The sequence below is a fragment of the Meles meles genome, chromosome X (assembly GCF_922984935.1).
Source record: "Meles meles chromosome X, mMelMel3.1 paternal haplotype, whole genome shotgun sequence".
Classification (NCBI taxonomy): Eukaryota; Metazoa; Chordata; class Mammalia; order Carnivora; family Mustelidae; genus Meles; species Meles meles.
In genome coordinates, this window is record NC_060087.1 from 51,248,843 (window position 1) to 51,274,622 (window position 25,780).

The 25,780-nt window shown below is 36.2% G+C and overlaps 1 protein-coding gene across 12 annotated transcripts in view; it reads right to left on the reverse strand.

The window, feature by feature from the left end:
- The window catches only part of ARHGEF9 (Cdc42 guanine nucleotide exchange factor 9), a 240,285-nt gene that overhangs the window by 8,960 nt on the left and 205,545 nt on the right, over positions 1–25,780 (reverse strand). For all 12 annotated transcript variants that reach the window (XM_045995752.1, XM_045995760.1, XM_045995751.1 and 9 more), the window contains one exon: positions 14,006–14,074. In XM_045995752.1, coding sequence (XP_045851708.1) covers positions 14,006–14,074 — 69 coding nt within the window. The remainder of the gene's footprint in view (positions 1–14,005; positions 14,075–25,780) is intronic.

Here is a 25,780-nt window from a genome sequence, read left to right on the forward strand (position 1 = left end):
AGATGGCCCTTCTTTTCACTACATCTGTATCTTTGGGGTAAATACCCAGCAGTGCAATTGCAGGGTCATAGGGAAGCTCTATTTTTAATTTCTTCAGGAATCTCCACACTGTTCTCCAACGTGACTGCACCAACTTGCATTCCCACCAACAGTGTAAGAGGGTTCCCCTTTTTCCACATCCTTTCCAAACACAAGTTGTTTCCTGTCTTGCTCATTTTGGCCATTCTAAGTGGTGTAAGGTGGTATCTCAATGTGGTTTTAATTTGAATCTCCCTGATGGCTAGTGATGATGAACATTTTTTCATGTGTCTGATAGCCATTTGTATGTCTTCATTGGAGAAGTGTCTGTTCATGTCTTCTGCCCATTTTTTGACATGATTATTTGTTTTGTGTGTGTTGAGTTTGAGGAGTTCTTTATAGGTCCTGGATATCAACCTTTTGTCTGTACTGTCATTTGCAAATATCTTCTCCCATTCCGTGGGTTGCCTTTTTGTTTTGTTGACTGTTTCCTTTGCTGTGCAGAAGATTTTGATCTTGATGAAGTCCCAAAAGTTCATTTTCGCTTTTGTTTCCTTTGCCTTTGGAGACATATCTTGAAAGAAGTTGCTGTGGCTGATATTGCAAAGGTTACTGCCTATGTTCTCCTCTAGGATTCTGATGAATTCCTGTCTCATGTTGAAGTCTTTTATCCATTTCGAGTTTATCTTTGTGTACGGTGTAAGAGAATGGTCGAGTTTCATTCTTCTACATATAGCTGTCCAATTTTCCCAGCACCATTGAAGAGTGTATGGACCATATCTTTATCCATTTGTCTGTTGGAGTGCATCTTGGCTCTTTCCACAGTTTGGTGACTGTGGCCATTGCTGCTATGAACATGGGGGTACATATGGCCCTTCTTTTCACTACATCTGTATCCTTGGGTTAAATACCCAGTAGTGAAATTGTAGGGTCATAGGGTAGTTCTATTTTTAATTTTTAAAGGAATCTCCACACTGTTTTCCAAAGGGGCTTCACCAACTTGCATTCCCAGCTACAGTGTAAGAGGGTTCCCCTTTCTCCACATCCTCTCCAACACTTGTTTCCTGTCTTGTTAATTTTGACTATTCTAACTGGTATTGCTTGTCTTTTGATAGCCATTCTAATATGTGTGAAGAGATATCTCACTGTGCATATTTAAATTTCCTGATGATTAATGTAATATTGTGTACCTTTTCATGTATTTAGTGACCATTTGAATATTTTCTTTGGAAAAGTATCTATTCAGGTCCTTTTCCTGTTTTTAAATTAAGTTATTCATGGTTTTTTGTTTGTTTGTTTGATTTTTGTTTTTGTTTTTTGGGTTTTTTTTTTGCTATTGAGTAGTAAAATAAATTAAATTTTTAAAATATTTTGGATATCAACCCCTTATCACATATGTAGTTTGCAATTATTGTCCCATTCCGGAGGTTGCTTTTTTTATTTTGTTCATTTTTGTTGTGCAGAACCTTTCAGTGTTGTGTGATCTTACTTGATTTTCTTTTGTTACTTGTGCTTTATGTGTCATGTCCAATAATTCATTGCCAAAACCAATGTCAAGAAGATTTTTCTCCCATGTTGTTTTATAACCATTTGAGTGGTATAACATAGGGGTCTAGTTCATCCTTTTGTATCTGAGTATCTAATTTCCCTAGAGCCACTTATTGAAGAGACTGTCCTTCTTTATTGACTATTCTTGGCTCCCTTGTCAATTTTTACTTGATTGTATATGCATGGGTTTATTTCTGGGGTCTAAATTATTTTCTATTGTTCTGTGTATCTGTATTTTTCCCAGTGCTAAACTGTTTGATTATCATAGTTCTGTAATACAGCTTTTAAAAAAAAAAAAAAAAAAAGGTTTTATTTATTTACTTGACAGAGAGAGAGCAGAAGATCACAAGCAGGGAGAGCAGCAGAGGGAGAGGGAGAAGCAAATTCCTTACTGAGCAGGGAGCCAGATTCAGGGCTTAGTCCCAGGACCCGGAGATCCTGTTCTGAGCAGAGCAGACGCTTAACTGACTGAGCCACCCAAGCACCCCTGTAATATAACTTGAAGTCAGAAAGCGTGATGGTTCCAGCTTTGTTCTTTCTCAAGATTGTTTTGGCTATTCAGGGTCTTTTATGGTTCCATACAAATTTTAGAATTTTTTTTTAAAATTTCTATAAAAAATATCATTTGAATCTTGATAGGAAATGCACAGAACCTATAGATGGTTTGGGGTGTTCAGATTTTTTAATGATATTAATTCTTGCAATCTAGAGGCATAGGATATTTTCCATTTTTTGTTTTTTAATTTTTTTTCTTCATAAACATGTTAAGAGTTTTCAGTGAACACATCTTTCACCTCCTTGGCTGGATTTATTCCTAAGTATTTTTATCATTTTTGGTACTATTATAAATGGATTGTTTTATTTTGGTTTTTTGAATAATTCATTGTTGGTGTATAGATACTACCGAGTTTTGTATGTTGGTTTTGCATCCTGAAATCTTACTGAATTCATTGATTAAATCTAACAGGTTTTTTTTTGGTAGAGTCTTTAGGATTTTCCACATACAAAATCCTTTTTCTTCTCCTTCTTCTCCTTCTCCTTTTTCTTGTTTTTTCCGTGAGTGCCAACTCCAGCCCTTTAGTAGTCTATGCCACTGGTCCTTAGGTCTGAGCCCCTAGCCCTGATTTACCCTCTGGGCTTTTATCACAGTGTTCCCTCCAATTCCTGGTCTCTCCTGTCCAGACCTTCTGCCAGCCCCACTGTTCCCTAGCCCTCTTCTTCCCCAGTGAGGGATCTACAGTTTAATTATGCTTGAGCACTATACTCTTCTGTTCTCCTTGCTATAAAACTTCTGACTAATTTAGCTCTCTTGTCTTAATCTGCCAGATGTGGAATATATTTCCCACCACACTTGCCCTTTCTTTCTTTACCTTCTGAAACCTATTTGCCTTCCCTGAGTCCTCAAACTAAAATCAGAGCTATAAAGCACACCATGCCAGGCATAATGAAACTTAATCTCTGTTCAAAACATTTATTCATACTGTATTCTAAATGTTCACATTTGTGTGCTAAAGATTTTACCAGTAGCAACGAGTCATTAGACAAATAAGTATCAAGTGCAAATCAAGTTAGACCAGCCAATGGTCCCATTCAAAATGACTGGTTGGAACAGATAAATACAGAGTGGAAAGTGGAAAGGACGATCCTTCTAATTAGGAAATAAGGTTTTATATATCATCTCCATCAATATGTTTTATCTTTCCTTTTATCTTCTATGAATTAAGAAATTAATAAGTGTCCAGAAAATGGGGAGGTGAAAAAGCAAATCAAATTGTCTTGTATAGTTAATCTAATTTTCAGTCTAGGCCAGTTATGGTTCTTAAACTTGAACCTGTATCAGAATCACCCATAGTAGGTCTGGGGAAGAGCCTGATAATTTGTTTCTAATACATTCTTACATGTTACTGATGATGTTTGAGTAAGGACCACACTCTGAAATCAGAACGTGAGTCCTCCTTCTTTGTTCTTCCTTTTCAAGATTGTTTTAGACATTCTGGTTCCCTTGTAATTCCATATGAATTTTAAAATCAGCTTGTCAGTTTTTCTGAAGAACATATGCAGATGGCCAACAGACACATTAAGAAATGCTCAACATCCCTAATCATCAGGGAAATGCAAATAAAAACCACTATGAGATATCACCTTACAGTTGTCAGGATGGTTAAAATAAAAAAGACAAAAACAACTGCTGGCGAAGATGCAGAAAAAAAGGAACCCTTGTGTCCTGATGATAGAAATGTAAATTGATACAGTGATTGTGGAAAACAGTATGGAATGTCCTCAAAAAATTCAAAACAGAAATATTATATTACCCAATAATTGGATGTTAAACCAATAGAAAAAACACTAATTCAAAAAATATATACATACATCCCTATGTTTAGTGCAATACTATTTACAATATCCAAGATTTGGAATCAATCTAAATGTCCATCAGTAGAAGAATGGATAAAAAAGATACACACACACACACACACACACACACACACACACGATGGAATATTATACAACCATAAAAACGGATGAGATCTTGTCATTTGCAATAACATGGGTAAACCTAGAGGGTATTATGCTAAGTGAACTAAGTCAGACTTGGAAAGACAAATACCATACAATTTTACTCTTTTGTGGAATCTAAAAACAAGCCAAATGAGCAAACAAACAAAAAGCAGATTCAGACCTGTAAATACAGAGAAATGATGGTTGTCAGAGGAAAGTGGGGTAGGTAAGTGCATAAAGGGAAGTGGGAGATACAGCATTCCAGTTATGGAAAGAATAAATCATGGCACAGAATAATGAATACAGTAAATTATATTATAATAGAATTGTATGGTGACAGGTGGCAGCTACATTTGTGAGCACAACATAATGTATAGAGAAATTGAATCACTATGTTGTACACCTGAAATGAATGTAACATTGTGTGTGAACAATACTCAAAAAATAACTAAAAATAATCAGCTGGTCAGTCTCTACAAAGAAGTTGGCTGTAATTGAGATATTATTTTGAATCTATAGATCAATTTGCAGAATATTGCCATTTTAGCAACATTAAGTCTTATAATTCATGAACATGCAATGTTTTGCTATATAGAACTTTCAAAATATCTTAACAATGTCTTAGTGTACAGAGAATAAGTTTTATACTTGTTTTATTAAATTTATTGCTAAATATTTTAATACTATAAATGGATTTTCTTAATTTCAAGATTTTTAATGTGTATAGAAATAAAATTAATTTTTATATATTGATCTTATATCCTGCAACTTTGCTGAATTCATTTATTAAGTCTAATAGTGGTGTGTGTGTGTGTGTGTATTCTGTAGGGTTTTCTATATGTAAGATTGTGTTATTTGCAAATAAAGCTACATTTTACCTCTTCCTTTCCAAACTGAATACCTTTTGTTTCTGCTTCTTGCCTAATTGCCTTGGCCAGAATCCCTAGAACAATACTGAATAGAGGTGAGGAGATGGGGCATCATTGCCTTGTTCCCAATCTTAGTGGAAAAACATCAGTCTCTCATCACTAAGCATGGTGTTAGCTGTGGGTGTTTTATAGATGCTCTTAAATACATAAAATCTTGTCATCATCAGACAGAATCAATTTTACTTCCTCCTTTCTGATTTGGATACAGTTTTCTTCTTTCTCTTGCATGATTGCTCTCTGCTTAAGACTTCTAGTATTATGTTGCATAGGACTAGTGAGATAGGGCACTACTGTGTTCTTATATTAGAAAAACAGTTTTCAAACTTTCACCATTAAATATGATGTTGGCTATGGATTTGCCATGTATTGTCTTTATTATGTTGACATAGATCCTTCTATACATAATTTGATGACAGTTCTTATCATGAAAGTATATGCTTTTTCAGAATCTACTGAGATGATTAAATGATTTTTATCTTCCTATTAATGTGGCATATTAACATCTTGCACCTCAATAATGAATCCCATTTGATGATGCTGTATGATCCTTTTAATATGCTATTGTATTTGGTTAGCTAGTATTTTGCTAAGAAATTTTGCATTAGGAATATAATCCTATGGGTTTCTTTTCCTATAGAGTCCTTATTTGGATTTGGTATCAGTGTAATGCTGGTCTCATAAAATGAGTTTGGGGGTATTCCCTTCTTTTCAGTATTTTTGAAGAGTTTGAGAAGGATCAATGTTCTTTAAATTCTTTGTACAATCCACCAGAGAACCTATCTATTCTTGGGCTTTTCTTTGTTGGGAGGTTTCTTCTTATTAATTCAATCTTTTTTGCTCATTTTTAGTATGTTCTTTCTTTGTAATTCAATCTTCATACATTGTATGTTTTTTTTTTTTGAAATTATTCATTTCTTCTAGGTCATCCAATTTGTTAGTATATACTTGTTCACAGACTCACTCTCATGATTCCATTTCTGTGGTATTATATGTAACATCTGTTTAATTTCTGATTTTATTTATGTCTTCTCCCACTTTTTAGTCTAGCTGAAGGTTTGTCAATTTTGTTTATCTTTTCGAAAACAAACTCTTAATTTAACTGATCTTTTCTATTGTTTTTCTGGTCTCTACTTCTCCTCTGGTCTTTGTTATTTCCTTTTTCCTGCCAACATTGGACTGAAACTTTCTTCTTTTGCTTGTTTCTTGAAGTGTAAATTTACGTTATTTGATTTTTTTCTTTGTGTTAGCATTATGGCCATTAACTTCCCTCCTAGAACTGATTTTGCTACATCCAATAACTTTGTTTATTGTGTTCTCACTTACATTTATCACAAGATTTTTTTTTAATTTCCCTTTTGATTTCTTCTTTAACTCATTGGTTGGTCAAGAGTGTGTTGTTTAATTTCCACATATTTGTGCACTTTCCAGTTTTCCTCCTGTTGATTTCTAGTTTCACACCATTGTGGTTGAGTGATACTTAATCTGATTTCAGTCTTCTTAAATTTGTAAGACTTGTTTTGTGACCTAACACATACTATTGTAGAGCATGTTCCACTTGTATTGAGAAAATAGCTGCTGCTATTGGATGGCAAGTTCCTTATATGTCTCTTAGGTCTATTTGGTCTAAATACATTTCCAATCCAATGTTTTCTTAGTCATATTTTATCTAGGTGATCTATCAACTGTTGCTATTATTATATTGTTATTTCTTCCCTTAGATATGTTAGCATTTGCTTAATATATTTAGGTACTCCATACTGGGTGCATATATAGTTACAATTTATATATTCATGTTCTGGGTACATACATATTATATCTTGATGAATCAACCCTTTATCATTGTATAATGACCTTCTTTGTCTCTTGTGATGTTTTTTACTTATAGTCTATTTATCTGTTATAAGTATCAGATAAATATCCTTGCTCTATTTTTGGTTTCCACTTGTGTGGAATATCTTTTTCCATCCCTTAACTTTGAGGCTATGTGTATCCTTAAAGATGAACTTAGTCCTTTGTAGGCAGTGTATAGTTGTGTCTGGTATTTTTATCTATTCAGCCATTCTATGCATGTTGATAAGAGAACTGAATCCACTTGCATGCTGGGGGGTGGGCAAATGGGCTAAATGGGTGATGGGCATTAAAGAAGGCACTTATTGGGATGAGCACTGGGTGTTATATGTAAGTGACAAATCACTAAATTTTACTCTTTTCTAAATTATTTTTATTAACATAAAATGTATTCTTTGCCCCAAGGTTATAGGTCTGTGAATCACCAGGCTTACACATTTCATAGCACTCACCATAGTACATACCCTCCCCAATGTCCATAAACCAACCATCCTAAATTTTACTCTTGAAACCAGTACTACACTATATGCCAACTAACTTGAATTTAAATAAAAAATAAACTAGAGGGGCACCTGGGTGGCTCAGTGGGTTAAAGCCTCTGCCTTCGGTCAGGTCATGATCCCAGGGTCCCGGGATTAAGCCCCACATCGGGCTCTCTGCTGAGCAGGGAGCCTGTTCCCCTTCCTCTCTCTCTGCCTGCCTCTCTGCCTATTGTGATCTCTGTCTGTCAAATAAATAAAATCTTTTAAAAAAAACCTAGAAAAATAATAAAGTAATTATTGATAGGTAAGGACTTACTATTGTCATCTTATTAATTACTTTCTGTTTTGCAATTTTTTTGTTCTTTTCTTCCTCTCTTGCTATCTTCCTTTATGAGTCAATGGTTTTCCTAACTAGTATGATTCGATTAACCTCTTTTGTGTGTGTGTATCTACTGTTAAATGCTTGCTTTGTTGTTGCAATGAGACTTACATAAAACACCTTAGAGTTACAATAGTTCATTTTATGCTGATAACAAATTAACTTTGGATACATAATAAAACTACCATTTTATTCCCCAACCCCACATACTATGTTTTTGATGCCACAATTTACATCTTTTATTGTTATTCATTAATAAATTATTGTAGTTAGTTATTTTTAATCATTTTAATCATTTAATCATTTCATACTTTATCCTTATAAATATAAGTAATTAACATACCACAATATTAGAGTATATTAGAGTATTAGAGTATTCTGAATAAAATACTTTCTTTACCTGTGTGTTTATATTTTCATGTTACTACTTAGAACCCTTTCATTTCACTTGAAAAATTCCTTTCAGCATTTCTTGTAAGATAAGTCTAGTTGTAATGAACTCTCTCTCTCTCTCTCAATATCTAGCCCTCACTCTCTCTCCATCTCTCCTTCTCTCTGGGAAAGTCTTTCTCTCTCTTCATTTCTAAACTTCCCTGGGTATAAACTTCTTGGTTGACAGTTTTCTTTTTTCAGAACTTTGAAAGAACATCCCACTCTCTCCTAGTCTGCTAGGTTCCTACAGAGAAGTCTTTGAATAGTCTTATGTGGGTTCCCTTGTATATGAGGATTTTTTTTCTCTTGCTGCTTTTAATCTTTTCTCTTTGTCTTTGATTTTGGACAGTTTTATAGTGTATCTTGAAGAACATTTGGGTTGATATTGTTTGGAAACCAGTGAACTTCGTGAAGCTGAATATTCAAATACCCATCCAGAATTGGAAATTCCTCAGCTGTTACTTCTTTAAACAAGCTTTCTCCCTCTTTTCTTCTCCTGGGAGTCCAATATTTTATGGAATGCTTCCCCTAATTTTATACCATAACTCACATCAGCTTTTTTCACTTTTTAAAATTCTTTTTTCTTTGTTCTATTCTGGACGATTTCAAATGACCTATCTTTGACTCCAGAAATTATTTCTTCTGCTTGTTTGAATATGTTGTTGATGTTCTCTATTGCATTTTTTTTATTTCATTCATTGTATTCTTCAGTTCTATAATTTCTGTTTGGTTCTTATGATTTTTAGTCTCTGTTAAATTTCTAGTTTTGTGTACGGTTTTCCTGAATTTGTTGAATTGTTTCTCTATGCTTTCTTGTAGCACACTGAACTTCCTTTAAAAAACTATTTTGAAATGTTTACTGGAAAAAAATTGCATATGTCCATATCCTTGGGGGGTCTGTTTCTTAAAAAATGCGTTCCTTTGGTAATATCAAGTTTCCTTAATTCTTCATGTTCCTTGTAGTCTTGGGTTGCTGCCTTTGCATTTGAAAAAGCATTCACTTCCTCTAGTCTTTATTGACTGGCCTCTTTTCCTATGCATCTAATCAAGGTTGTTTTGTTTTTTTTTTTCTCCATGAGTAGTCTGGAACTTTTCTGCTGGACTTTTGAATTTTCACAAAAGCACACTCATCTGTGGATGACTGTCAAAATCAATTATTTTTTATTAGGGTGAAGACAGTAGAAAATTATTCTGCCATTTTGATGATGTCCTCTAACAGGGTATTTTCAAAGGTGGTGAGTGTCAGAAATATGAGTGTACTGGGTACCAACAAATGATATGAGAATACTAGGGAGAAAGTTTGGGAAGTGTTCATTTTAATTTCTCAATTAAGCTTTTTATTTTGAAAGTATTGCAGGTTTACATGCAGTTGTAAGAAAAAATACAGAGATATGCTTTGTAGCCTTTACTCAGTTTCTTCCATGATAACATTTTGCAAAGCTGTAGTACAGTATTACAACCAGGATATTAACATTGTTACAGGACACAGAGAAGAGATAGGACATTTCTGTATCAGGAAATCACTAGTTACTCTTCCATAACTACACTTACTTCTCTCCTGACCTCTCCACTCCCCTTTAACCATTGGCAATCACTAATCTGTTCTCCATTAGCAAATGACAATATTTCAAGGATGTTATATAAATAGAATCATACCATATGAGACTTTTGGGGATTGGCTTTTCTCACTCAGTGTAATTCTTTGGATATTCACCCAAGTTGTTGCATGTACCAATACCTGGCTCCTTATTATTCATGAGTGATATTCCATGGTATGGACATTCCATAATTACTCACCCACTGAAAGACATCTGGGATCTTTCCAGATTGGGCTATCATGAACAAAGTTGTTATAAACATTTGTTTAGAGGTTATTTTTTTCCTCCAAGATTTTATTTAAATTCAAATTATTTAATATATAGAGGTTTTTCTTTGTTTTGTTTTGTTTTTTGGTAAAAGTAAGTTTTCATTTCTCTGGGACAACTACCCAGGTATACTTTCTGGGTTATATGGTAGTGGTATGTTTTGTGTCTTAAGAAACCATCACACTATTTTCCAGAGTGGTTGTACCATTTAGCATTCTCACCAGCAAGGTATAAATGATTGAGCTTCTTTAAAACATTGCCAGCATTTGGTGTTGTCAATATTTTTTATTTTAGCCCTTTTAATAGGTATGTAGTGGCATCTCATTGTGGTTTTCATTTGCATTTCTCCAGTGACTAATAATGTTGAACACCTTTTCATGTGCTTAACTGTCATCCATATAATCCTCTAGAGTAAAATATCCATCTTTTGCCCATTTTCAAATTGGAGGGTGTATTTTTTTTTTTTTTTACTGCTGAGTTTTGATAGTTTTTTATGTATTCTAGATAATAGTGTTTTTCTCGGATACATGGTTTGCAAATATTTTTCCTAGCCTATAACTTGTCTTTTCATCCTCTTCATGTGATCTTTCATAGAGCAAGAATGTCTATTTTGATGAGGTACATTTTATCAATTCTTCATTTCATGGTTCAAGCTTTCGGTATGAAGTCTAAGAACTTCTTTGCCTAGCCCTAGATGAAGATTTTCTCCTTTAAAAAAAAAAAGTTTTGTAGCTTTAAATTTAAGCCCATTATGTATTTTGAGTTCATTTTTGTAAGGTATGAGTTTAGGGTGAAGTTTATTTTTGATCTGTGGCTGAGGCAGAATTTGTTAAAAAGACTACCCTTCCTCCACTAAATTTCTTCTGCATCTTTATCAAAAATTACTTGGGTATATTTATATAGGTCTATTTCTGGTTTCTCTGTTCTCTTCCACTAATACAATATGTCTATCCTTCTCCCAATACCACACTGTCTTGGTTATTGTACCCATATAATTTGTGTTAAAATCAGTATAGACTGAGCACCCCAACTTTACTCTTCTTTTTCAAGATTATTTTAGTTACTTTAGGAAGTTCATTTGATTTTTGAGATAGCCCTTATAGCCTCTGTGGATGGGCTCTTTGCTCATGGCCCTATGTAGCTCCATGATTACAGACTGAAATGGGTTGATAGACTAGGAATTAGTATTAAAATTCAAATAAGTTATACATAAATTCTTAAAACTAAGACAGTATAAAAGGTAAACATAAAGTAAAAATGCCTTCCTTGGAGCTAGGCTTTGTCCTCTTTGCTTATCCTACAGATAGAATTCCCCTCCTCCAGAGAAGTAGACTGAGTTGATAAGGACCCATGGCATTATAGATGAGGTCAGAAGAGAACACTAGAATAATTTCCTATCCAATTACATCTGCCTTAAAGAAATCTTAACAACAATGTTCCCATCACTTCCAGGAAGCAGTCACTGGAAAGGTTAAAGAAACTGGCTTTTATGGGTATCTGGAAGAATTCCCTTCTTGTTCTTCCCATGTACATAATTATTGAATTCCTAGGTTTGACAATTGTTTCCACATGTGTAGTTACCTTGAGTCTCAAAATATATCAGTCATAATAGTCCTGGACTAGGACAGTCTTAAAAACTAGAAATATAAATAAAGAGGAAGATTTGTAGGAATTTTGGGAGGTTTGAAAATAAATGAGTTTGAAAACTTTAGAATCATTTAAGGTGGAAGGCTGCCCATGTGAACCAATGTTTAGATACTGGGGAGTAAGAGAGGACCTGGAAGGAATAGCCTTGTGACTAGACAGGTGGAAAAGGAACCTGACACAAAAGCTTGGTATAAGTGAGCTAGACTATTTTCTGATTTGTTGTTTATGGTTGTGCTTTAAGAGTTCATAGTGAAAGCAAACAAATAAACAAAAAATCACAACACACACACACACACACACACACACACACACACACACACACACACACACAAACTGCCAGCCTCAGATAGGCTTGAGGGAATCTGAACTGAGGTAAATGGGTCCCATCCCATCATGAATGTCAGTGTGGTGAGGACGGTGGAGGGGATCAGAGTAAGAGAAGCTCAAGGTTTAAGAGCCTCCAGGAAGCAGGAAGCCCAGTAGGCTCTTTATAGCTTGAGGATTCCCCAATTGGCTGGGATTCTGTTCTGCTTATATCTATGTCTAAGGAAGGAGCACAGTCTCTCATAGGGCTTCCCTAGTCATCCAGATCATATCTCCACTGACATTAACTCCAGATAGCTTTTTAACACTATCTCTCATGTTTTCATTCCCAGGAGGTCAGGAGTGATTGCTTTTAATTCCCTGTCTGAAGATAATCACATTTCCATGATGAGAGAAAGAGCCAGTGAGTGCTTCCCAAGGGCAAGATACAATAAACAGTTAAAAGGAAGACAGGTCTAGCCAGAGGGGCTGCAGCTAGGTGCACTGTTTAATTGGAGATCAGATATTCACAGGCACACAGCTTCCTTGGTGGAAAGGAGCTTCATTTGGGAATAATTAAGGGTGCTTTATGTGGTCACTGGAATTTTAGGCAACTTGAATCTAATCATTTTGTATGGTGACTCATTCTGAACTAAAGAGACTACTGAGAAAGCAGAGGAAGGGCCTAGGGAAAGTGAGGTCTCATTAAGATCACCTACACGTGGGGAAAATGACAGTGGTGGTCAGCAACAGAAGCAACTGTCAGTAATTGAGGTGAGACAAAAAAGTGAGCTGTTCTTTCCCAGCACAGAGAGCCAGTAGAACCCTAAGATAGTGAGGTAAGAACAGTGGACTTATAATCAAGATGAGTTAAGTTCACAATCACTTCACCCCAAAGATCTTGTTTCCTCATCTGAAAATGAGGCTAAAATTAAAGTACTTATATAAAATAAAATGGTACTGAAGAGGCTTCATGAATTACTTTCTTTTGTTCAACTAAGCATTTCAATTATGTCTAGTTCATGAAAAATGCGAAAATAAAGTTTCATTTGATAATAAAATTGATTCTTAAGGTATTTTCCTTTTTTTAGAGAGAGAGTGCTAGTGTGGGCACATGTGCGTAGGGTGGGAAGGGAGGGTCAGAGAGAGAGGGACAGAGTATTTCAAGCAGGCTCCAAACCCAGGGTGGAGCCCAATGTGGGGCTCAATCTTTTTTTTTTTTTTTAAATCAAAGCCAGGGAGGGGGTATAAAGTGGATGTGGCAGGGGAAGACAGTTTTTTTTTTTTTAATTTATTTATTTGACAGACAGAGATGACGAGCAGGCAAAGAGGCAGGCAGAGAGAGAGGGGGAAGCAGGCTCCCTGCTGAGCATGGAGCCTGATGTGGGGCTCGATCCAAGTACCCTGGGATCATGACCTGAGCTGAAGGCAGAGGCTTTAACCCACTGAGCCACCCAGGTGCCCCGAGTGGGGCTCAATCTTAAGACCTGAGGATCATGACCTGAGCCATCAACAGACTAAGCCTCCCAGGTGCCCCTATTTTCCTTTTTAAAGTACTTTATGGTTCAGAGAAAGAGAATGAATATCTGAATCTTCTGTCTTGGTTCAGTATGAAGTTCTCCATTCTGATTTGAGACTCCTAATCTTGAAAATGCCCACAAACAAATGAAAGAAAACTGTATACATATTCCAAATATATTTATTAATAAAATTTAGTTATTATGGTCTGTCTCTAAATTATGAATAAAGTTTAGTTTTTCTCTTTTACTTATGTAAAAAGGAAAAGAAATAGAAATTCTATTTTTTCCTGTACCCAAAGAACTGTCTTTGGACCTAACTACCTTACAGTATTTACTCCTAAGCCTTATGTCTTTAAGACCATTTGCCACCTCTTATCAGGGACACCTGGAGACCCAAACACTCGCCAACACACTAAGTGAACATCAGCCTGGAAACAAACCTAGAGATATGCAAATCACATAGTTTATGGCTTCCCAGTCTCACAAAGAGAGTAAGTGGGGCAGCTGGGGTGATGGTGGTTATAGGCAGCTTTACCTTTTTGTTTAGGGACTTTTCTCACAGTCATTGCAGCCTGCCTCTTCTGGTTTTCAGAAATTTCAAAGCCTATAACATAAAAATACATGATTCTGTTATAAAAACATAGACCTTTCTTTAATGTACAAATTAGTACAACTTTTCTGAAAGAGTAATTTTGGCAAGATATAGCAAAAGTCTTGAAAATCAAATAAATAAATAAATGGTGAGCACTTGAACAAATATTTAGCTATAGCAATGCATTTCATACTAAACAGAGGCAAAAAAATGAGAACATGAATACCCAACTTTTGTAGCAACATGGACGGGACTGGAGGAGATTATGCTGAGTGAAATAAGTCAAGCAGAGAGAGTCAAATATCATATGGTTTCACTTATTTGTGGAGCATAACAAAGAACATGGAGGACATGGAGAGATGGAGAGGAGAAGGGAGTTGAGGGAAAGTGGAAGGGGAGATGAACCATGAGAGACTATGGACTCTGAAAAACAACCTGAGGGTTTTGAAGGGGCAGGGGGTGGGAGGTTAGGGAACCAGGTGGTGGGTAATAGGGAGGGCATGTATTGCATGGAGCACTGGGTGTGGTGCAAAAACAATGAATACTGTCATGCTGAAAATAAATAAATAAATAAATAAATAAATAAATAAATAAATAAATAAAATGAGAACATGAGTTAAGAAGTTGTTAAACGAAGAATGGATGAATAAAGTATGGTGTGAATTGGAAAACTATTTCTCAACCAAAAGCAAAAACATAGACAAGGAGATAATGAGTCAAAAGATAAGAGATTACAATAAGAGATTTTTTAAGTCTCAAAAGAAAGAAAAAATCAATAGTAAAAAGTAATGAAGTAACAGAAATGTCTATTTAAGTCCTTTGTCCATTTTTAAAATTAAGTTATTTGATATTTTGCTATTGAGCTGTAAAAGTTCCTTATATATTTTGGAAATTAACCTTCTATCAAATACATAACATGCAAATATTTCATATGCCATTTTCATTCTGTTCCTTTGCTGTTCAAAAGCATTTTATTTTTCTGTAGTTTTGTTTTGTTGACTGTGCTTCTGGTATCATATCCAAAAAAATCATTACCAAGATGAATGCCAAGAAGGTCTTTCTCTATGGTTTATTCTAGGATTTTCACAGTTTGGGGTCATACAGTCATGTTTTTGACACATTTTGAGTTAATTTTCACGTATGGTATAAGGTAGGAATTCAATTTCATTTTTTTGCATGTGGATGTCCAGTTTTCCCAGCACCATTTATTGAAGAAAACTCCTTTCCCAATTGTGTATTCTTGGTACTATTGCCAAAAATACATTAACTGTATATGTGTGGGTTTATTTCTAAGCTCTCTATTTTATTCCATTGGTCTATATCCTATATTTATGCCAGTACCGTAGTGTTTTAATTCATGTAGTTTTGTAATATATTTTCACATGATACCTTCAGCTTTGTTATCCTCTCTCAAATATTTATAGCTATGATAGGTCTTTTGTGGTTCCACATGAATTTTAGGATTGTTAATTCTATTTTGGTAAAAAATACCATTAGAATTTTGATAAGTTCACATTAAATCTATAGCTGACATTGGGTAAAATGGACATTTTAACAATATTGTCTATGTGTTAATTTGTTTCAGCAAGATTTTATAGTTTTTGGTGTATGGTCTCTCACCTCCTTGGTTTATTCCTAAGTATAATCACATCCATTTTGATGTGATTATAATTGGGACTGTTTGCTTCATTTCTTTCTCAGATGGTGCATTGTTAGTTTATAGAAACACAACTGATTTTTGTATGTTGATTTTGTACCCGTCAACTCTACTGAATTCATTTCTTAGATATAAAAGCTTTTTTTTTTCCCCTCTGGAGTCTTTAAAGTTTTCTATATATAAAATAATGTCATCTACAAACAGAAATAATTTTACTTCTTCCTTTACCATTTGGATGCCTTTTATTTATTTTTTTTCTTGTTTAATTTTCTCTGGCTAGGACTTCCACTATTATGTTGAATAGAAGTGGTAAAAATGGGCATCCTTTTCTTGTCATTGATCTATGAGAAAAAGCTTTTAGTTATTCCCCTGTGAGTATGATGTTAGCTGTAGGCCTTTTCATAGATAGCCTTTATTATGTCCAGGTAAATTCCTTCTATACAGAGTTTGTTGTGAGTTTTTTATCAGGAAAAAAATGCTAAATTATGTCAAATCCTTTTTTCTGCATTTATAGATATGATGATGTGATTTCTATCTTTCATTTAATTATATCACATTAATAGATTTGCATGTTAAGCCATCATTGCATCCCAGGGACAAATATGACTTGGTCATGGTGTATGATTTTTCATGGTACTGGTGAATTCTGTTTGTTGCTTTTTAAAATATTTTATTTATTTGACAGACAGAGATCACAAGTAGGCAGAGAGGCAGGCAGAGAGAGAGGAAGGGAAGCAGCCTCCTGCTGTGCAGAGAGCCTGATGTGGGGCTTGATCCCAGGATGCTGGGATCATGACCTGAGCTGAAGGCAGAGGCCTTAACCCACTGAGCCACCCAGGCACCACTGTTGCTGTCTTATCAAAGATAGTTTCATGTGTGTTCATTGGTGATACTGGTCTTTAGTTTTTTTTGTTTTTTTGTTTTGTTTTGTTTTGCTTTGCTTTTTTGTTTTTGTACTGGAAGACTTTATATTGTTAAAATATCCATTCTGGTGAAGTTCATCTACAAATTCAAAGCAATCCTATCAAAACTCTCTAGTTCCATTTATACAAGATATGAGTAAGTTCTGTAGACCTGCTGTATAACACTGAGTCTATGATTAATATTACTATATTATGCACTTAAAAATGTGTTAAAAGTATAGAGTTCACAGTGTTTTTATCACATAAAAAAACAGGGTAGAGGTCTCCCCACAAAGAAGAAGAAATTATCTCTCAGCTTAGCCCATGTATGTGGAGTCAACCTTCTCATGATCCTCCTGCCTATAGATGACAGCTTTGGACTAGGCCCATGAGTTTAAGCCTGCCCTTGATCTTGCATTTGACTGCCTGCTCCATAGATATTGGAGTTGCTTAGCGAGGTTTTGTAATCACATAAGCCAATTCCTATAATAAATCTCTTAATAATACATTGTTTATGAGTTATGCTTCTCTGGTTGAACCCGGATTGATAGAAGGAATTAGATTCTATATTCCTCATCTAGAGAGTTACTTGTGATAAATTAAGTTTAAAAAAAAAACAAGTTACAGAGTATATGTTTGGTATAATTTTGTAAGCAAAAAAGTTTTTAAAAAGCCTTATCTGTATATATGCTTATATGAACATAAGTATAGAAATAGGCATACCACAATTATACTGATTATCTCACAGAGCATAGGAGTAACAGAAGGGAAAATAATGTTAAACTTTATTAAACTTTGGTATGTGTTTAAGTGGTTATTAAGGCCATGTATTCATTTTATCATTAAAAGAAAAAAAAACATTATGGTAAAGGCATATGACAGCCATAAAAATAATAATTAAAAATATTAATCTCAGGAGTGGCAAGATGGCAGAGGAGTAGGGGACCCCATTTCAACCAGCCCCCTGTATTTAGCTAGATATCTAACAAATCATTCTGAACACCTACAAAATAAGCCTGAGATGTAAGAATATATATCTGGATCTCTACAAGCAGAAAAACACTGCCTATCACCAGGTAGAAAGGGCAGAGTCGTGAATCTGCAGGGAGATATCAGAAGATAAACAAAAGGGGGAGGGAGCCTCCATAAGCTGGTTCCTGGAAATTTATATAATACCAGAGTGCAAAATCCTCTGTGCCAGGGACGGAAAAAATTCACAGAACAGTAGCAGCCAGAAAAGGGCTTTAGAGTGGCACCCAGACATGATCCAGGAGCTGTGGGTTGTGTATGGCTGCTCCCAGTTTTAGAAGCACAAAAGACAGGGACATGCCGGGGCACCTGGAATGACCTCTGAGACAGTCACTGTGGGTGCACACCATCAGAGACAGCAGAAACGGAAACTGTGTTCTGGAGGGTTTAGTGAAGAGAGAAGACATCAAATTCTCTGCTCTAGAACAAATGTTTGGGTGTGGCCATTTTTGCTCTGACCCTTAGAAGAGGTGCAGAAAGCTGCCAGAGAACAAAAGCTCAAAAAAATGGGTTTCCACTGAGAACAGTATTTCCCCAAAGGAAGCAGGGCAAATCTGCCCAAGCAGGGTTGTCTGAGAAACTGTGGTAGGACCCTCCCCAAGAAAACAGGCTGGAAGAACAAGAGGACCACAACTTTGTGGTCCCCATGACTACAAAATCCCAACACCAGAGGAAAATAGTATATTTAGCTCCAGGCATTTCCTCACAGCTTGTTTATTTTTCAGATACAACTCTCTTTTATTTTTATTCTTTCCCTTATGCTTCTTCTGTTTTTTTTTCTTTTTACCTTGTTCTTATTTAAAGTAGATATTTAACATATTAATATTTAAGATATCAACTTAGATTTCATAGTAGCTTTTTAACTTGTACTTTTTTACACCTATATTTTCATAGATATATGTTTCATTATAGTCCTTTATTCCCCTACTCAGTATTTATATATGTGTGTGTGTGTGTGTATATATGTGTGTGTATGTATATATATACACACATATATATGTATATAAATACATATACACACGTATATACATATACACACATATATATGTGTCCACACACACACACACACATTATATTTTACTTATAATTTTAGGGAGTAATGTTCTCTAACAAACAGACCAAAATACACTCAGGAAAAACTGAAACATACAAATTTGCCCACACTGAGAGATTATATGCCTCCTTCCTCTCAACACCTTTTTAATTTTTTTTTATAAATATTATTCTTGTTTTTCATTTTGGTTATTTTTTTTGGGTGGTGGTGGCTTCTGACCACTCCATATTTTCCTAGGGTGCATCTTGCTTGGGTCACGGTTGATATTTTGGGCTCTGTACATTCCTTCAACCATCCCTCAAAACAATGACTAGGAGGAGAACTCCCAACAAAGAAAAGAATCAGAGACAATGGTCTCTGCCACAGATATAATGGATATGGACATAAGCAAAATGTTAGAGATAGACTTCAGGGTAGCAATTATGAAGTCAATAGCTAGGCTTGCAAAAAGCATTAGCGACAATATAAAATCTATAAGGGCAGATATGAGATCTAATCAGGCCAAACTTAAAAATGCTATGAATGAGATGTACCCTAAACTGGATACTCTAACAGGCAGGGTAAATGAGGCAGAAGAACAAAATAGTTATCTAGAGGATTGGCTGACAGGAAGGAAGGAAGCCAAGGAGAATAGGGATAAGCAGCCAGAAGCCCATGAGATCAGACTTAGAGAGATCAATGATGCCATGAAATGATCCAGTGTCAGAATTATTGGGATTCCTGAGGAGGTGGAGAGAGAGGACTAGAAGGTATATTTGAGCAAATCACAGCTGATAACTTCCCTAATCTGGGGAACAAAACAAGAATTCGTGTACAAGAGGCAGAGAGGACCCCTCCCAAGATCAATAAAAATAGACCAACACCCCGGCATATAATAGTGAAAGTTGCAAATCTTACAGCCAAGGAAGCTATGCTGGGAGCAGTAAGGGGATAGAGATTTCTTAGGCACAGAGGGAGGAATATCAGAATAATGCCAGAACTGTTCACAGAGACCTGGCAAGCCAGAAAGGGCTGGCAAGACATATTCAGGGTATTAAATGAGAAGAATATATAGCCAAGAATACTTTATTCCACAAGGCTGTCACTCAGAATGTACAGAGAGACAAAGAGATCCTACGAAGAGCAGAATCTGAAAGAATATGTGACCACCAACCAAGCCCTGCCAGAAATTTTGAGTGGGGGTCTATAAAATAAACACCCCAAGAGTAATATAGACCAGAAATTTACAGAGACAATCTATAGAAACAGGGACTTTACAGACAATATGATGGCAGTAAATTCGTATCTTTCAATAGTTACTCTCAATGTGAATGGCCTAAATGCTCCCATGAAATGGGACAGGGTTTCAAACTGGATAAAAAGACGGGATGCAGCCATATGCTGTTTATAAGACTCATTTTGAAACTAAAGCACCTCCAGATTGAAAGTGGGGTGATGGAGAACGATTTATCATGCCAAGATACCTCAAAAGAAAGCTGAGGTAGCAATTCTCATATCAGACAAATTAGATTTTAAACCAAATACTATAGTAAGAGATGTAGAGGGACACTATATCATATTTAAAGGGTCTACCCAACAAGAAAATCTAACAATGGTAAATATCTATGCCCCCAACGTGGGAGCAGCCAACTACGTAAGCCAACTGTTAACCAAAACAAAGAATCATATTGATAAGAATACATTAATAGTAGGAGACCTCAAAACTCCACTCTCAGCAATGGACACATCATCCAACAGAAGATCAACAAAGAAACAAGACTTTGAATGACACACTGGACCAGATGGATTTCATAGATATAGAACATTCCACCCTAAAGCAACAGAATACTCATTCCTCTCGAATGCACAAGGAACTTCCCCCAGAATAGTTCACACAGAACTAGTTCACCACAGAATAGTTCACAAATCAGGTCTCAATTGATACCAAAAGATTGAGATTATTCCTTGAATGGTATCAGGCCACAATGCTTTGAAAGTAGAACTCAATCACAAGAAAAAATTGGAAGGAATTCAAACATGTGGAAGTTAAAGAACATCCTGATAAGGAATGAATGAATCAACCAGAAAACTAAAAAAGAACTTAAATAATTCATGGAAATCAATGAGAATGAAAACACATGGGTCCAAAACCTACAGGATACCGCAAAGGCAGTACTAAGGAGGAAATACATAGCCATACAAGCCTTTCTCAGAAAATTAGAAAAATCCCAAATGCATACACTAACCTTACACCTGAAGGACCTGGAGAGAGAAGAGTAAATAAAACCTAAACCAAGCAGGAGAAGAGAAATCATAAAGATCAGAGCAAAGATCAATGAAATAGAAACCAGAAAAACAGTAGAACAGATCAATGAAACTAGAAGACGGTTCTTTGAAAGAATTAATAAGATCAATAAACCTCTGGTTGACTTATCCAAAAGAAAAGAGAAAGGACCCAAATTAATAAAATCATGAATGAAAGGGGAGAGATGATTAACACCTAGTAAGTAGAAAGAATTATTAGAAATTATTAAAAGCAGCTACAAGCCAACAAATTAAGGAACCTGGAAGAAATGGATGTTTTCTTAGAAACTTATAAACTATCAAGACAGAAACAGGAAGAAATTAGGAATCTGAACAGACTAATAACCTATAAGGAAATTGAAGCAGTTATCAAAAAACCTCCTAACAAACAAGAGTCCAGGGCCAGATAGCTTCCCAGGGGAACTCTACCAAATATATAAAGAAGAAATCATACCTATTCTATTGAAGTTGTTTCAAAAATTAGAAACAGGGGAGTCAAGATGGCGGGGAAGTAGGAGGAGGCACCGTTTCAACCTGTACCCTAAAGTGAGCTGATTACCTACCAAAGAACTCTGACCACCCATGAAATGAGCCTGAGATCAGAATTATACACGTCTGGATCTCTACAGAAGCAGAAGATGCCAGTGGCAGGTAAAGCAGACTGGGAGTGTCAGACTGATATCAGAATATAAACAAAAGGGGGAGGCAGCCACCAAAGGTGACCCATTGGAAAGTAATACCCCAATACGAGAGTGCCCTGCATCTGGGGACCAGCATTAACTTGGAGTCTGGTTGAAAGCACTCAAAAAACAAAGAGCAAAGGATCACGGGGGGGAAATAGTGGGAACCTGGGCGGATAGGGTCAGGGACCTAAGTCCCCTGACCCAGGACAGCCTCCCCTGGCGCTGAGCCAGAGTGAGTGCGGCGGAGAAATCAGGTCTCCGTCCCTGAGCCACCAGTGCACCTGAACGCCAGCGCGCCCGAGAACGAGTGGGGTCTGGCTCCCGTGAGGGGCTGGGAGCCTGGCCAGACGGCAATCCTGAAATGCACGCGTCCCACACCCTCCCTTGGGATAGGTGCTAATAGGCCCTAGCCTGGAGCTCTGACATCCGGAAAAACCAGACATTCCCAGGCCGGGAAAGCAGGAAAATCTCAGTGCGTGATCTCTGCTCGGAACCTCTCTGGCGGTCTGGAGCTGCCCAGACAGCCACTGCTGCCCTGGTTTTGGGTACAACGAGGAGCTCCTGCATCCCCAGGGACAGTGACTCAGAACCACTCTGCCAGCAGCTCTTGCAGAATATTCTGAGGCTTCTCTCTGAGAGGGAGGTCGGGGTGCAGTTTACTCTCCTCTAAAACCCCAAAAACCATCAAAAGCTGTCAAGGCGAGAGAAAACAGATGAAAGAACATAAAAACCCCCAGAGAACAAAAGCCTGAAAAAAAACAGTTTCCTCAGAGCCCACCCCCTTGAGGGGAGCAGGAGGACCTAACTCAGGGAACATCATTGTCTGAAAACCCACATGGCAGGCCCCTCCCCCAGAAAACCAACCAGGAAGGAAGAAAAAAAAAAAAAAGACTACAAGAGAACAACCATCACTACTTCATAAATACAACTTTTATTTTTAACCCTTTACCAATATTCTGGTTCTATATTTTTATACATACAGATAATTTTATAACCTATTTACCATCACACTAAGATGTCCAGTACATCAAATTCTTTAATAACCTTCTAACCTGAACTTTTTGATACATACACCGGAGTTTTTCTTTTGCTTTTCTATTTTTTTAATTCTTTTTTAATTTTAACTTAGTTTAGTCTAGTTTATTCTTTTTTAATTTTTATTTTCTACTATACATATAGAGTTAAACTTCAAGGTAATCCCCTTTCGCCAATCAATGCTACCCCTATAGGCAAACCAGTTTCTAATCCCCCTGTAACTTAGGAAAGTTGAGTCCCTTAACAAAAACATCAAGATACCTTCAGGAAGCATCAAAATAACCTTCCTCACCCACACTGAGAATTTATAACCACTCTCCCAATTTTTCCTTCTGTCAGTGTTTCTGTGAATTTGTGTTTCTCCTGATAATATATAAATCTTATACTTGGGGTTCATTCTGATGAGGTTCTTCCATTTTTGCTTATATATATATATATATATAATAAAATATATATATATATATATATATAATAAAATATATATATATATAATAAAATATATATATATAATAAAATATATATATATAATAAAATATATATATATTTTTTTTTCTCTTGTCATATACTTTTATCAGTCTTTTTGTTTTTCTGTTTTTGTTTGTATACTTCACAAATCTTACATTGTGGCCCATTTGGGCTGAGCTTTCTCTTTTATCTTCCCTTTTTTTTCCTATCTCTGTCTCTCTCTCTTTTTTTTTTCCTCTTTTCTTTTCCCTTTTTTTATCTATCTTCTTCTCTATTTCTTTTTCTTTTCTTTTTTCTCTCATTTGGGTGGGGAATCCTGATTGCACAGAAGCGTTCCAGGGTGCACATTGACTGCACCACAATCGATAAGTCCAGCGGCATCTGTTCAGTCATCTCTTACCAAAATGACTAGGAGGAGGAATACCCAACAGAAGAAAAATACAGAGGATGGGCCTTCTGCAACAGAGCTAATGGCTATCGACATAGACAATATGTCAGAAAAGGAATTCAGACTAACAATTATCCAGGCAATAGCTAGGTTGGAGAAAGCCATGGACGACCAAACAGAATTGATTAGGGCAGAAATGAAAGCCACCAGGGACGATGTTCACAATGTTCTCAATGAGTTCCAATCTAATCTAAATTCTCTAAAAGCTAGGGTAACTGAGACCGAAGATAGAATTAGTGATCTGGAGGACAAACAGATAGAAAGAAAGGATCAGGAGGAAGCCTGGAACAAACAGCTCAGAAGCCACGAAAACAGAATCAGGGAAATAAATGATGCCATGAAATGTTCCAACGTCAGAATTATTGGAATCCCTGAAGGGGAGGAAAAAGAAAGAAGTCTAGAAGATATAGTGGAAGAAGTTGTCTATGAAAATTTTCCCAATCTCACGAATGGAAACAACGTTCATGTACTAGAGGCAGAGAGATTTCCTCCCAAGATTTTAGATTCTTGAAAGTCCTCACGACACCTTATAATTGGAATGAGGAATTATGTTTCACAAGAGACCCTCTTAAAAGCAGCTAGGACAAAGAAGCTCCTTACATACAGAAGAAAGCCCATTAGAATAACGTCAGGCCTTTTCACAGAGACCTGGCAAGCCAGGAAGGGCTGGCAAAATTTATTTAGAGTACTAAATGAGAAGAACATGCAACCAAGAATACTCTATCCAGCAAGACTGACATTTAAAATGGATGGAGAGATAAAGAGTTTCCAAGACTGGCAAAGCTTAAAAGACTATGCAACAACCAAGCCGACACTGCAGGAAACATTAAGGGGGGGGGGGGTCCTATAAAAGAGAAAAAATCTTAAGAATATCATTGAACAGAAATATAGAAACAATCTACAGACAGAAAAACTTAAAAGGTAACATGATGTCAATAAAAACCTATCTCTCAATAATCACTCTCAATGTGAATGGCCTAAATGCGCCCATAAAACGACCCAGGGTTGCAGATTGGATAAAACGACAGGACCCATCCATATGTTGTCTATCAGAGACCCATTTTGAACCTAAGGATACAACCAGACTGAAAGTGAAGGCATGGAGAAGCATCTTTCATGCCAATGGGCCTCAAAAGAAGGCCGGAGTAGCGATTCTCATATCAGATAAATTAGATTTTAAACTAAAGACTGTAGTCAGAGATACAGAAGGACACTACATAATTCTTAAAGGGACTATCCACCAAGATGATCTAACAATTGTGAATATCTATGCCCCCAATATGGGAGCACCCAATTACATGAGAAAACTATTAATCAAGATAAAGAGTCATATTGATATGAATACAATAATAGTAGGAGATCTTAATACGCCTCTCTCGGAAATAGACAGATCATCGAAGCAGAAAACTAATAAAGAAATAAGAGCATTGAATGAAATATTGGACCAGATGGACCTCATAGACATATACAGAACATTCCACCCTAAAACAACAGAATACTCATTCTTCTCAAGTGCACATGGAACCTTCTCCAGAATAGACCACATACTGGGTCACAAAGCAGGACTCAACTGATACCAAAAGACTGACATTATTCCCTGCATATTCTCAGATCACAATGCTTTGAAACTGGAACTCAATCACAAGGAAAGGTTCAGAAGGAACTGAAACACCTGGAAGCTAAAGACCACCTTGCTTAAGAATGCTTGGATCAACCAGGAGATCAAAGGTGAACTTAAACAATTCATGGAAACCAATGAGAATGAAGACACTTCGGTCCAAAACCTATGGGATACAGCAAAGGCAGTTCTAAGGGGGAAATACACAGCCATCCAAGCCTCCCTCCAAAAAATAGAAAAATCCAGAATACACCAGCTGTCTCTACACCTTAAAGAACTGGAGAATCAACAACAAATCAAACCAACTCCACATGCAAGAAGGGAAATAATCAAGATTAGAGCAGAGATCAATGAGGTAGAAACGAGAGATACAGTAGGACGTATCAATGAAACTAGAAGCTGGTTTTTTGAAAGAATCAATAATATCGATAAACCATTGGCCACACTAATCCAAAGGAAAAGAGAGAAAGCCAAATTAATAAAATTATGAATGAAAAGGGAGAGATCACAACTAACACCAAGGAAATAGAAACAATCATCAGAA